General features: G+C 38.4%; 1 protein-coding gene across 1 annotated transcript in view; it reads left to right on the top strand.

Moving 5' to 3' along the window:
* The window catches only part of LOC122548411 (prolyl endopeptidase-like), a 180,231-nt gene that overhangs the window by 143,973 nt on the left and 21,240 nt on the right, over positions 1-15,018 (top strand). Inside the window, exon 12 of the mRNA XM_043687029.1 lies at positions 8,582-8,676. Within this exon, the coding sequence (XP_043542964.1) occupies positions 8,582-8,676 (95 nt within the window). The remainder of the gene's footprint in view (positions 1-8,581; positions 8,677-15,018) is intronic.

Below are 15,018 nucleotides of genomic sequence, written 5' to 3'. Positions count from 1 at the left end.
TTGACAGTATAGAGGGCTGTTGTAGGCTGCAGCGGGACATTGACAGGATGCAGAGATGGGCTGAGAGGTGGCAGATGGAGTTCAACCTGGATAAATGCAAGGTGATGCATTTTGGAAGGTCGAATTTGAAAGCTGAGTACAGGATTAAGGATAGGATTCTTGGCAGTGTGGAGGAACAGAGGGATCTTGGGGTGCAGGTACATAGATCCCTTAAAATGGCCACCGAAGTGGACAGGTTTGTTAAGAAAGCATATGGTGTTTTGGCTTTCATTAACGGAGGTATTGAGTTTAAGAGTCATGAGATCTTGTTGCAGCTCTGTAAAACTTTGGTTAGACCTCACTTGGAATACTGCGTCCAGTTCTGGTCGCCCTATTATAAGAAAGATGTGGATGCTTTAGGGCGGGTTCAGAGGAGGTTTACCAGGATGCTGCCTGGACTGGAGGGCTTATCTTATGAGGAGAGGTTGACTGAGCTCGGACGTTTTTCATTGGAGAAAAGGAGGAGAAGGGGGACCTAATTGAGGTATACAAGATAATGAGAGGCATAGATAGTCTCTGGCTATCGACTCTATTTCCAAGGGCAGAAATGACTAACACGAGGGGTCACAGTTTTAAGCTGGTTGGAGGAAAGTATAGATGGGATGTCAGAGGCGGGTTCTTTACACAGAGAGTTGTGAGAGCATGGAATGCGTTGCCAGCAGCAGTTGTGGATGCAGGGTCATTGGGGACATTTAAGAGACTCCTGGACATTGATATGGTCACAGAAATTTGAGGGTCCATACATGAGGATCAGTGGTCGGCACAACATCGTGGGCTGAAGGGCCTGTTCTGTGCTGTACTGTTCTATGTTCTAATATCTGTTTTGAATAAATGCCTGGACTTAATACTTCTAAACAAAATTATTTGAGCATCTAGCTCTGCAAAAGATAATCAATGATAGATGGTTTTGTTGAAAATGAGTTCACCTCATCTACTGGACCTTTACTCTCAATATGGTCTCCTCTACAACTTGCCAACTCACGGAAAGTTTTCAAGAACATTTCTGGGACAAACGCACCAAACAACCCCACCACCCTGTGACCAACCACTTCAACTCCCCCTTCCACTCTGCCAAGGACATGCAAGTCCTGGGCCGCCAAATTCTAGCCACCTGACCCTTGGAGGAAGAATGCCTCACCTTCTGCATTGGGACCCTCCAACCACACGGCATCAACGTCGATTTCACCAGTTTCCTATTTCCTCTCCCCCCACCTCATCTCAGATCTAATCGTCTAACTCTGCACTGCCCTCTTGAACTGTCCCACCTGTCTATCTTCCTTCCCACCCATCCACTCGACCCTCCGCTCTGACCTATCACCATTTCCCCCACCTGCTTCTACCTATCACCCCAAGCTATCTTCTCCCCCAGCCCCATCCACCTTCAGTTTATCTCTTGCCCCCACCCCTACATTCTTGATGAAGGACTTATGCCCAAAATGTTGACTCACCTGCTCCTTGATTGCTGCCTGACCTGCTGTGCTTTTCCAGTGCCACACTGTTTGACTTCATTAACGTTATGTCCTTCAAACTTGTTCTTTGATCTGAACCTTTTGCAGACATCGGAACAAGTAGGTCATTCGTCCCCTCCAGCTGTTTCCTCCAGTTAGTGAGATCATGGCTGATCTGTGGTCTAACTCCATATCCCTGTCTTTGGCCCATGCTCCATAGTACCTTTGTTTCATAAATTATTTCTCGAGCTGATCTGATATCCACTGTTGTTCGTAGATGAGTTCCAAACATCTGTCACCCTTTGTGTTTAGAACTGCTTTCTAACATTGCTCCTGAATGGTCTGGCCTAATTCCTAGACTATGCTCCTACTTCTAGAATCTCCAACTGGTGGAAATAGTTTATCTTTATCGATCTGTCTTTTCCTGTGAATATTTTGAAGATTTTGTTCAGCTCACCTCTTAACCTTTTGAATTCTAGAGAAAACAGGCTGATTTTGTGTAATCTCTCCTCGTAACATAACCCCTGAAGTCCAGGTATCATTCTTGTAAATCTACATTGTACTCCCTCCGAAGCCAATATATTCTTTGTAAAACATGGTGCTCAGATCTGCTCACAGTACTCCAATTGGGGTCTAATCAGGGTTTTGCATAATACAGTATAACCTCTGTATCCTTATACTCCAGTCCTGTAAATATAAAGGCCAGCATTCCATTAAATTTCTTGATTATTTTCTGCACCTGTTCATGTTATTTTTAAAGATCTGTGTGTCTTAAACCCCAAGTCTTCTCAGACATCCACTGTATTTAATGTCATACCATCTAGAAAGTACTCTGACCGATACTTTCAGTTAAAAAATGATATCCTCATGCATGCATGCTTGCTTTCAACTCCATCTGCCACAGTTTTGCCCATTCACCTAGTCTATCAACATATCTTTGTAATTTTATTTCAATCATCCACTCTGTGTACAATGCTATCTAACTTTGTGTCATCAGCAAATTTGGAGATTCGACTTTATATGCCATTATCCAAGGCATTAATAAATAATGTTAACAGTTGAAGGCCTGACACGTATCATTATGGGATACCACTGGTCACATCTTACCAATCTTCCCTAGTTTCTGTCACATGCCACTTAGCCAATTTTCCAGCTATGTAAGTAATTCATGGGCTTCTACCTTAGTTAACATCTCTTTTGTGGTACTTTATCAAATGCCTTCTGAAAGTCTATATGAACAACATCCCATATCCACTACCTCAGTCACCTCTTCAAAAAATTCAATGATGTTTGTTATTCAGCTGCGATGAATTCACACGGATTATCCCTGAGGTGTTCAATTACTCCACCCTTGACGATAGAATCCAGGCAATTTCCCCACCACAAATGTTAGGCTAACTCGTCTGTAATTCTCTGGTTTTCCTCTTTCATTCTTTTTAAAAGGTGGAGTGATCCATGCAATTTTCCAATCCAGAGGAACGACTCCTATATCTAGAGAACTCTGAAAAATGAAGTGTTGCAGTATCTGCTGTTTTATTTTAAAGCAAATTTAACAGATTTTTTTTCTGTTCTGTATATTCTTACCACAGTTTTGGTGAACACTGCTAGTACATTTTTAGGACTATGCCAGATATTTGTCTTGCATTAATGCATCTAAGGACACTCCTTTACAAAACAAAGTGTACGTCACTAATGTCCAAGAGGAAAAGAAACTGCCGTCCCTACCTGGTCAGGCCTGCGTGTGACTTCAGACTCACAACAATGTGATTGATGCTTACCAAACCCTAATTGGCCAGAGGGTAGTTAATAAATGCTGGCCGGGCAGTGACTCCTACATTTAATGAATGAATAAAAAAAAGTCTAATTTAATATTACGAATACATTTTTGCCCATGGATTAAATAAAAATATTGCTGTAACCTGATGTGGAATTAGCTGATTTATGTTCTCCTAGTTAGCCTAGGTAGTGCTGGTGGGTTTGCTAAAGTTAAAGGCTGAACTGTGGTGAAAAACCAAGAGAACTAATTTCACTTGATTTCAGAATTTTTACCGAATTTGCATTTCTGTGACAGAAAGTGTTTCTAGATTAGTTAGGTGATTCCAAATCTATCCATTATTCAAATGCTAGTTTGAGTGTACACAGCATAATATGCCAGCAGTCTCACAGAGTAGTCACAAATCATTCTGAGCTATTTTACTGAACTCCAAATCTGAGCAAAGTTAATAAAAAAACAGTCAAGATATTAGTACACGAGGGCAATTTGTCTCACTATGTTCTACAAAATGACTGCATCCATACATAGTTATACTTGGAGCATTTTCCAAGCAAAACTACTCAATTTTATGAAATGTTTTATAAGCCTATAAAGAATAAAATATACCATGCATACAATGATTGACCAGGAAAGATTTTGAGAGTTAATATGAAGCATGGTTTTACTGCAATGTCATGGTATGCATCTTTAGTATCAGCTGATTTCCAGCTCGGTAGCCAGCCTAAATGCCAAACAATTACAGGTCAGTTAGTCTTCCTTCAGTGGTGGGCAAATTGTAAAAATCAATCTTAAGACATCGAATAATCTGTCACTTAGAAGGGCTTGAACTGGTCAAGGATTGTCAGCATGGCTTTGTAATGGGAATGTCATCTACAAATTTGATTGAATTGTTTGAGGAAGTAACAAGAAGAATCGATGAAGGTGGTGCAGTTGATGTCTACATGAATTTTAGTAAGGCATTTGACACGGTCCCACATGGCAGACTGATGAAAAAAATAAAAGCCCATGTGTTACAGGATAATATGTTGAATTGGACCCACAGTTGGCTTAATAATAGAAAATAAGGGGTGATATTTTATGGCTGTCTTTGTGGATGGAAAGTTATTTCAGGTGATATACCGCAGGGTCACCTAATGTTTGATTTATTCAGTAACAATTTAGACTTGAATGGGAGGGGCACAATTGAGACATTTGCAGATAACACAAAAATTGGCAGTATAGTGGGTAGTGTAGAGGATAGATGTAAGCTCCAAAACAGTATAGATGGATTGGTGGAGTGGGCTGGAAAGTAGCAAATGGATTTCAACTCTGATAGGTATAAACATTTAAAGATGTAAAACATTAAAACTGAATACACATTAAACAGGAATATACAGAGAGGGGTAGATGAAATGAGAGATCTTCGCGTGCAAATGCACAGATCTGTAAAGGTAGCACTACAGATAGACAAGGTTGTAAAGAAGGCATATGGAATGCTTCCCTTCATTGGCAGAGGTATCAAATACAAAATTAGGGATATAATGATGAAAATGTATAAGATATTGGTGAGGCCACAACTGGAGTATTGTGTGCAGTTCTGGTCACCGCATTACAAAAAGGATGTAGTTGCTCTGGAGAAAGTGCGAAGATGATTTACCCGAATGTTGCAAGGGCTGAAGAATTGTAACTGACGAGGAGAGGTTGGGGTTATTTTCCTTGGAACAGAGAAGGCCGAGGAGTGACATCATTGAGGTATGAAATTGTGAGGGGTAAAGATAGCCATCTAGTCGACCGAAGAATCTTTGGCAGAGGGTTCAAAAATGAGGGGTGATAGATTCAATCGAAGTGGCAGAAAGTTTAGAGTGGTCATGAGGAAAAATCCTCCTCTTCAAAAGTGCACTATTAACAGCTTGTTGCCCCATCAAATAGATGGTATGGTCTCAGTTTAATTTGCCATCCTAAAAAATCAGCACCTTTCACAATACCACTTTTCCAAAGAAGTGTCAATCTGGATTATGTATTCGAGGACTAAAGTGAGGTTTGAATCCGTAATCTTTTGATTTTGGTGAAAGTTTCAACACAAATAAATAAAGAATAATCCAGGCATTGACACTATAATTAAGGTTAGCTATAAAAAGTTTCTTGTGGCACTTCTGTGAATAACTCAGACTTTACTAACATTTTAAAGTCATTGGACTGTATATTTTATGTATTAAAATCATTCAGTACTATAAAGACTATACTTGATTTCTTATCAGTACTTGCATATTTCCTATCATGAGTTCATTGAAATTAAGTTTTCCTTTCTGAACAAAAATAAATGAAAATATTCTCAGGAATATATGCATGCACTGTGTATTTGTAAAGTTATTATAAACATTGATTTTAGTCGACAAATATACGGTAGTTTAAAAATTCTATCATCTTTTGAGAAACTTATTAAAAGTTTGTGATGTGAGCATCAGTGATATTCTTCAGCTGTCACTTCTGTCCCTTAGGAATAACACCAAAAGACTGCATAGCCATTCCTTGTGCAGAAATATTTCTTCCACATTATACTATCGATAGAAAGTCAAGGTGCATTTTGATTAACACAATTCCTTTGATATGCATGCAATAATTGTTTTATGATTTGTTAGTGAAATAATGCAAATTTGATACTTTTGTGTTTGAAAGAAAGTGTTAATTAATGATGATGTCATATGATTCCAGTTAAAGATTAGAAAATTGTTTCAATTTTTTTCTAAGTTTTTCTCTCCCTTCTCTTGAAAAGCTTGATTTACAGGATATTCTAAGTGCCTGCTGGTGTTTAAGTACTTTGTTCATTCTTCACAAGATACATGCAGATGAGCCAGGCCAGTCATCCATACTTCTAGAAAATGTTGACATGTGTTTCTTCCCATTACATTATCTTACTCAGTCTTGAATGAATCTGTAAACTGACCCAGAAGATTATTTGAACTGTTGATTATTCTGTATTTTAAAAAAAGTTATTGCGGGGATCTGGCCTAAATTATCTTTTCACCGTATGTAACATATACCCCACACAACCTTGTTCTCATTATTTGGCATGTCAAGAAGTAATAGAACATTACAGCGCCCTTCGGCCCTCAATGTTGCGCCGACCTGTCTTACCAATCTGAAGCCCATCTAACCTACACTACTCCATGTTCGTCTATATGCTTGTCCAACGACGACTTAAATGTACTTAAAATTGGCGGATCTACTACCTTGCAGGCAAAGCATTCCATACTCTTGCTACTCTCTGAGTAAAGAAACTACCTCTGACATCTGTCCTATATCTATCACCCCTCAATTTAAAGCTATGCGCCCTCGTGCTCGCCATCACCATTCTTGGAAAAAGGCTCTCCCCGTCCACCCTATCTAACCCTCTGATTATCTTGTATGTCTCTATTAAGTCACCTCTCAACCTCCTTCTCTCTAACAAAAACAGCCTCAAGTCCCTCAGCCTTTCCTCGTAAGACCTTCCCTCCATACCAGGCAACATCCTAGTAAATCTCCTCTGCACCCTTTCCAAAGCTTCCACATCCTTCTGATAATGCAGTGACCAGAACTGTACACAATACTCCAAGTGTGGCAGCACTAGAGTTTTGTACAGCTATAGCATAACCTCATAGTTCAGGAACTCGATCCCTCTATTAATAAAAGCCAAAACACAGTATGCCTTCTTAACAACCCTGTCAACCTGGGTGGCAACTTTCAAGGATCTGTGTTCCTGGACACCGAGATCTCTCTGCTCATCTACACTACCAAGAATCTTACCATTAGCCCAGTACTTTGCATTCCGGTTACTCCGACCAAAGTGAATCACCTTGCACTTGTCCGCATTAAATTCCATTTGCCACCTCCCAGCCCAGATCTGCAGCTTTTCTATGTCCTCTGTAACCTACAACATCCTTCATCACTATCCACAACTCCACCGACCTTAGTGTCGTCTGCAAATTTAGTAACCCACCCTTCTACGCCCTCATCCAGGTAAATTATAAAAATGACGAACAGCAGTGGACCTAACACTGAGCCTTGCGGTACACCACTGGTAACTGGACTCCAGGATGAACGTTTCCCATCAACCACCACCCTCTGTCTTCTTTCAGCAAGCCAATTACTGATCCAAACTGCTATATCTCCCACAATCCCATTCCTTCGCATTTTGTACAATAGCCTACTGTGGGGAACCTTATCGAACGCCTTGCTGAAATCCACATACACCACATCAATCGGTTTACTCTCATCTACCTGTTTGGTCACCTTCTCAAAGAACTCAATAAGGTTTGTGAGGCATGACCCTACCCTTCACAAAACCGTGCTGACTATCCCTAATCAAATTATTCTTTTCTAGATGATTATAAATCCTATCTCTTATAACCTTTTCCAACACTTTACCAACAATTGAAGTAAGGCTCACTAGTCTATAATTACCAGGATTGTCTCTACTCTCCTTCTTGAACAGGGGAACCACATTTGCTATCCTTCAGTCTTCTAGCATTATTCCTATAGACAATGACAATGGCTTGGAAAGGGTGGACGCTAAGAAATTGTTTCTGTTAGGCGGGGAGACTAGGACCCGTGGGCACAGCCTTAAAATTTGAGGGGTTCAATTCAGAACAGAAATGTGGAGACATTTCTTCAGCCAGAGAGTGGTGGGCCTGAGGAATTCATTGCCACGGAGTGCAGTGGAGGCCGGGATGCTAAATGTCTTCAAGGCAGAGATTGATAGATTCTTGATATCACAAGGAATTAAGGGCTACGGGGAGAATGCGGGTAAGTGGAGTTGAAATGCCCATCAGCTATGATTAAATGGCGAGTGGATTCGATGGGCCGAATGGCCTTATTTCCACTCCTATGTCTTATGGTCTTAAAGATCAACGCCAAAGGCTCTAAGTTTACCTTATTTGTCTAATTTAGTTTTTTGATAGAGACTTTTTCAGTGGTTATTTTAAGGTTAAAAGTGTCTTGAGTTTCTCCAGTTTTTCCTCAGCTTTGAAGTCAGGTGTTCAAATACTGTTCGGACTTAGACAGTGTGCTGGCAGATTTGGAATCAAATGTGGAGCTTATAATCCATATAGCATGTCGTTGCAACCTAAATAACTATCAGGGAATCAGGTTAAACAGTTTTGTTTTGGACTCTGTTCAACAGCGATCGTAACTTTAATATAGCCATTTATGGTTTGAGTTACGTTTCCTTTTCCGAATTCTTTTGCAAAATATTTGTCAAATTTTTTTTTTAATTAAATTTTGTTGAATGGCTTTTATGTAACTATCAATTCTCAAAATAACGCTTCATATTATTGTACAAGACATTTCTTTTAAACTTTTACAGTGTTTCAAGGCTTATTTTTGTGAGGCATCTGGGTGGTATTTTGGCTGTTGCTAATATCAGAGGAGGAGGAGAATATGGAGAAAGCTGGCACAAAGGTAAGGTGATCAACATACATCTGCACATGGAATACAAACTTTACACTTAAAATTATTTTCTTTTACCTCTTGAATGTTAGACAAATCTTTAATTCTCATTTTTCATTGTGAAGCCAACTTGATTGTTTATCAGGTACTAGAAAGTATTAGACTATGATTTTCAACATTATTTGTGTGTTGCGGTTGGCGTAAAATCTAGTTTATTCCATTATTCCCCCAGTGGAACATTTTTCACATTCCAATATGTCTTCTATGCTAAGCAGTTCTGAATCTATCCAAATAATGTGTCTTCTTTCCCATGATTCTTAATCTTTTACATCTGAAAGCACCTTTCAAGGGTCCAAGTAGCTGCAAGATGATCTTTTCCACAAGTTCAGTTACCATTCTCAAAGAATTTCAATAGATTTGTACGACTTCCAAATTGTATCACTTCCAAAACCATGCTCACTACTCTTTGAGATATCTAGGCTGCTTTTAAATTTTCATTTATGGCCTCTATTATGACAATAAAGTATATACAATTTTAAATATTCAATTTTCTTAAAATGCCATAAGCATTTTGTTTCTTCAGATTTTAGTGTAGTTCCTGTGTTTGTTAGAATATTGGAACTGTATTTACTGTCCAAAGCTACATAAGGAGCTCTGGAACATATCAATCAAGTAACTGCTATCTCAGTATCCTCCGATTGCTTGTTTATTAGTTGAACAATTATTCTTTTTGAATTTGTGATTTATATATTTATATTTATTTTACTAATTATACTTATATTATATAAGGGCCCTTGTGGCATAGTGGTAGTATCGTACTCTGGGCCAGAGATCCCAGGTTCATGAGTGTGTCATGATGTGTCTAAATAGGTTGATTAAAGTATCTATCGCAACTTTAATCGAGCAATGGACATAATTGAATCACCAGCCAAGCTATATTCATTTAAAATGGTAATACAGGTAAGCGCAGGTAGTACAGTAGCAGTGTCACTAGACAGTGGCCCGTGCATATTCCTCACAATAGAAATTCGTGTCAATTCTGTTAGGCTGTTAGTTTCTAATCTTAAATCATTAGAATTTACTTATTGATATATAAACCTATATTTGTGCAGTTATGCTTCATTTTTACTTTAAATTACTTGCGTCTGAATGCTTGTTTTCTGATCAACTGACTGTTTTCCTAATATTGTTTTTAGCTAATAGTGTCTTTCTTACTGTGCAACAATGACACCATTTATTTCTTAATTGGCTGTAAGCAATTGGAATGTCTCAACTGTGAAAGGGACTAATATAATTGCAAGTTTTCCTTACTAATGTAATTCTACTTGTAAAAGTGTTGTTTACTCATGAATTCTCTCTTGGTTTATGGGTGTCACTGGAATTTGTTGCCCTGCATTGACCGTGAAATAAGTGACTTTCTTCGACCATTCAGAAGGTAGTTAACAATCAATAGCATGGTTGTGAGTCACGTGTAGATCAGATGCCAGAAGTATGTTAGTGAACCCAATGGGTTTTTATGACAATGTATAGTTTCATAACCATTAGTTTTATAACAGATTTGAGTAATTGAGTCTAAATTACACCAGGTGCCATAGTGGATTTGAGTCTGTGTCTCCAAAGAATTAGCATGATATCCTATATGGCATCCAGGTCCAATGATATTATCATTATGGCATTGCCTCCTCCCAACAATTCCTGTAATCCTATAGCATTTTGTTTATTTGTGGAGCTTCCATCTCTTATTATATTTCCATTTATTGTGTAGTGTTTTAATGGAAAATCAATTTTATGGTATGCTTCAATGTTCTAATTGTTCTGCCACTGTGAAATCATTGAGCATTTCAATTAAATAACTTGTCACATGTAGCAAGGATATTAGCAGTTGTGTACTTATTTGAACAAATAATTCATAACGTTCTCTGGCAAATATTAACGAACAAACTAAATTAGTTACGTTTCAGTCAAAAATAGTAAAAAATATTTGAATAGTGTAAGATTGTAATCTTCCAGATTTGGATGCAGTCATTCAAAGGGTGGGGCTTTGTTTGATCTTTTAAATTAAAAATCAATTCAGGCAGCACTATCTTAGAACTAGAAAATAGCCATTAATCCCAATGATATCTGGATTTCAGGGGTTCAGTAATGAGGAGAGGCCTATTCTCTCTATAATTTAGAAGGTTAAAGGTTGATCTGATCGAAGTCTCATCAGATATTAACAGGAAAAGACAGATAAAGTTAAATTATTTTAAAATTATTTCCACTGTCAAGGGTTCTAGAAGGGACATAGTCTGAGAATTAGGACCACAGTGCTCAGGAGAGATGTTAGGAAGCAGTTCTACACAGATAGGGTTGTAGATTTTGGAACTGTCTTCCACAAATGGCAATGGATGCTAATGGTTGATTTTAATTCTGAGATAGATGAATTTATGTTAAGCAAAGGTATTAAGGGGTGTGGGCCAAAGGCAGGTACATGGACTTAGGCCACAGATCAGGCATGATATCATTGAATAGAGGAACACGTTTGAGTGAATGAATGGCCTACTCCTGTTCATAGGAGTACAAATAGTACAACTTTCATGAACATGACTTGTTATCAACAGAACATTTGGCTGTCATTGATTATCTTTTGCAGAACTGGATGATCAAATAATTTAGTTTAGAAGTATTGTTCATTCAGACCTCTTGTTTTCCATTCATACTTACTCCATGTAATTCAGTTCCCTCTTTCATAAAAATTGCTTCTGTTTGCGTTCAAAGCTGAGTATCTTATTCCACAACTCCATTAGCTATTTGATTACCAACTACCAGCTGCCAAATCGCAGCTAGCAGTAAGAATAATAAAGTTGTAATAATAGGGAAATTTTAACTTTCCAAACATAGACTGAGACTGCCATTGTCTTAAGTGCTTAGATATGGAGGAATTTGTTAAATGTGTTCAAAAAAAACTTTCTCAATCAATATGTAGATGGCACAACTAGAGAGGGGCTAAACTTGACCACCTGGGAAATGAGGCAGGACAAGATATTAGTAGGCGAGCACTTTGGGACCAGTGACCATGATTTTATTGTTTTTTTAAGTACTGTGGAAAGTTAAAGTTCTGAACTAGGGCAAGGCTGATTTTGGTATTACACAGGAACTTTCAAAAGTTGATTGGGAAGGCTGTTCACGGGTGAAGGGACATCAGGCAGGTGGGAGGCTTTCAAAAACGAGATAATAAAAGTTCAGGGAGAGAATGTTCCTGCTAGTATAAAGTGCAAAAGGAGCAAGAAACACCTAGATTACCAGGGATATTGAGGCTCTGGTCAAGAAAAAGAAGGAGGCATATATGTCAGTTATGAATAGCTGAAATCAAATGAACCCCTTGAAGAGTGTAGGGGGTGTAGGAGTACACTTAAGAGGAAATCAGGAGGGCAAAAAAAGGGCATAAGAGAGCTTGGGCAGATAAAGAAACTTCGAAGAGATTCTACAGGTGTATTAAGCACAAAAGAGTGACTAGGGAGAGAATAGGGCTCCTTAAAGATCAACAAGGCCATCAACATATGGAACCTCAGGAGAGGGTGGGATCCTTAACAAATATTTCATGTCAGTATTTACTGTGGAGAAAGACACGGAAGTGAGGGAACTCTGAAATAAATAATGATGTCTTGAAAAGAGTCCACGTTACAAAAGAGGATCTGCAGGAGGTCTTATAATGCATAAAGGTAGAGAAATCCCCAGGACTTGATCAAGTGTAACCCAGGAAACTAGGAAAGAAATTATGGGGTCCCAAGCAGAGATATTTGTATCGTTGATAGCCATGGGTGAGCTGCCAGAAGACTGGAGAGTGGCTAATGTTGTGCTATTATTTATGAAAGACTATAAGGAAAAGCCAGTGAACTATAGACCTGTGAGTCTGACATCAGTGGTGGGTAAATTATTGGATGAGATTCTGAGAGACAAGATCTACATGCATTTGGAAATGCAAAAACTAATTAGGGATAGTCATCGTGCCGCTTTATGTGGGAAATAATGTCTGTCAAACTTGACTGAGTTGTTTTCAAGAGGTAGATAGAAGATAGATGAAGAGCGGTAGGCTTTGTCTACATGGAATTTAATAAGGCCTTTTACAAGGATCTGTGTGGTACACTGGTTAGTAGGGATAGATCACATGGGATCCGGAGAAAGCTAGTCAATTGGATAGAAAATTGTCTTGATGGTAGGGGTCAGAGGCTGGTGACAGAGGGCAGTTGTTCCGACTAGAGGTCTGTGACCTGTGGTGTGCCGCAAGGATCGATGCTGAGTCCACTGTTATTCATCATTTATATAAATGAATTGGACGAGAATATGAGGGGCATGGTCAGTAAGTTAGCGGATGACACCAAAATTGGTGGCATAGTAGACAGCGAACATTATTATTTATGAGTACAAAGGGATCTTGATCAACTAGCCCAGTGAGCTGAGGAATGGCAAATGGAGTTTAATTTAGAAAAATGTGGGGTATTGTAGTTCGGTAAGAAAAACCAGTGGAGGACTTGCTTAGTTAATGGTAGGGCCCTGGGGAGTGTTATCAAACAGAGAAATCTAGGGAGGGCAGGTACATAGTTCCTTGAAAGTGGCATCACAGGTAGCCAGGATAGTGAAGAAGGTATTTAGCATGCTTGGCTCCATCAGTTAGAGCCTTGAGTACAGGAGTTGGGATATCATGTTATGGATATAGAAGACATTGGTAAGGCCACATTTGGAATATTGCGTATAATTCTGGTCATCCATTTATAGGAAAGATGTTATTAAACTGGAAAGGGTGGTGCAAAAAAGATTTACAAGGATGTTACTGAGACTGGAGGGTTTGAATTATAAAGAGAAATTGGATAGGCTGGGACAATTATTCCTTGATCATTAGGAGGCTGAGGGGTAACCTTACAGAGGTTTATAAAATCACGAAGGATATAGATAAGGTGAGTAGCCTAGGTCTTTTCCACAGGGTAGTAGAGTCTAAAACTAGAGGGCATATGTTTAAGGGGAAAGATTTAAAAGGGTCCTGAGGTGCAACTTCTTCATTCACAGGGTGGTGCATATATAGAATGAACTGTCAAAGAAAGTGGTAGTGGCAAGTACAATTACAACATTTAAGAGACATTTGGACAGGTACATGGATAGGAAAGGTTTAGAGGGATAAGGGCCAAATGCAGATGAATGGGACTAGTTCAGTCTAAGAAAGCTGGTCAGCATGGACTAGTTGGGAGGAAGGGCCATTATCTGTGCTTCATAACTATTTTTTAGAATTGGTGTTTAGCTCTCTTCAAAAAGAGACTTGAATCCATAACCTTCTGACTGAGGCAAAGTGTGGCTGTTTATTCACAACTGACAATATTGAGATGAGTGATGGGATTTGTTGAGGGGAACAGAGTTAGAGAAACTGGAAGTTTGAAGGATTGTTTTGTCGGATTGAAGTAGGTTGCAGAGAAGAGAAGAAGCTATGAAAGTAAAAATGCTAAATTTGAATCATTGAGCAACCAGGATTATCAGGTGCAATTGATGAAAGATAGTCAGTACTACTTTGATTAAAATATAGCACTGAGGGTGAAACATGGAAAGTTAATACTGGATCCATTGGAATAGTTAAATCCAGAGGTTAAAAAGGCATTAATATAGATTTCAGCAGCAAATGGATTGAGGTCGGTAGAGAGATGGAGAATATTATGGAGATGCATGCAAGTTGAATTGATTTAAAAATTCTCTATTCTATTAAACTCTAATGGCCTTTCAGTTTGAGATGGTTCTTTTTAATGCTGTGAGTCATTTATGCTGTTATTTTGGGTACATAAAGCATGATACTGTATTTCAGATACAAATGCTAGCTTATCCTGTAGTGCAGTAATGTTGACGTATGCTTACTGCCAGGTTACTACTGACAAAATAAAGTAGTAATTATTGCTACTGAGCACTGTACCTTTATAATTAAACACAGCTCTAACAGAATAAAGTAAATGAGCAAAACATTAATTAAAACTAGTAACTGGGTAGGAGACATCATATTTCAGTTTTCTGGAATGATAAAATATACCATCAAAAGTCAAATTGGAAGTAGTGTTTAATCCCTTTAACACCATATAAAGATATACATTTATAGCTGACATACTTTTCAGTAAATGCAATTCAAACTGGAAACATTTCATTTTTGGGCTTTATTCAACATTATAATGTGGCATAATTACTCTAATCTTGTGTGTTTTTAAAGTAAAACATTTAGCTTGTATTTTATGATAGTACACACTAGAATTGAAGTTGTAACAGCATGAGTAATTTTATTGATATTGCCCATTAGAAAACATTTTGAAAAATTGGCAATAGACAATTGGCAAAATGCTTTCTACG

The sequence above is a fragment of the Chiloscyllium plagiosum genome, chromosome 3 (genome assembly GCF_004010195.1).
Source record: "Chiloscyllium plagiosum isolate BGI_BamShark_2017 chromosome 3, ASM401019v2, whole genome shotgun sequence".
Taxonomy (NCBI): Eukaryota; Metazoa; Chordata; class Chondrichthyes; order Orectolobiformes; family Hemiscylliidae; genus Chiloscyllium; species Chiloscyllium plagiosum.
This window is presented reverse-complemented; position numbering and strand designations above follow the sequence as displayed.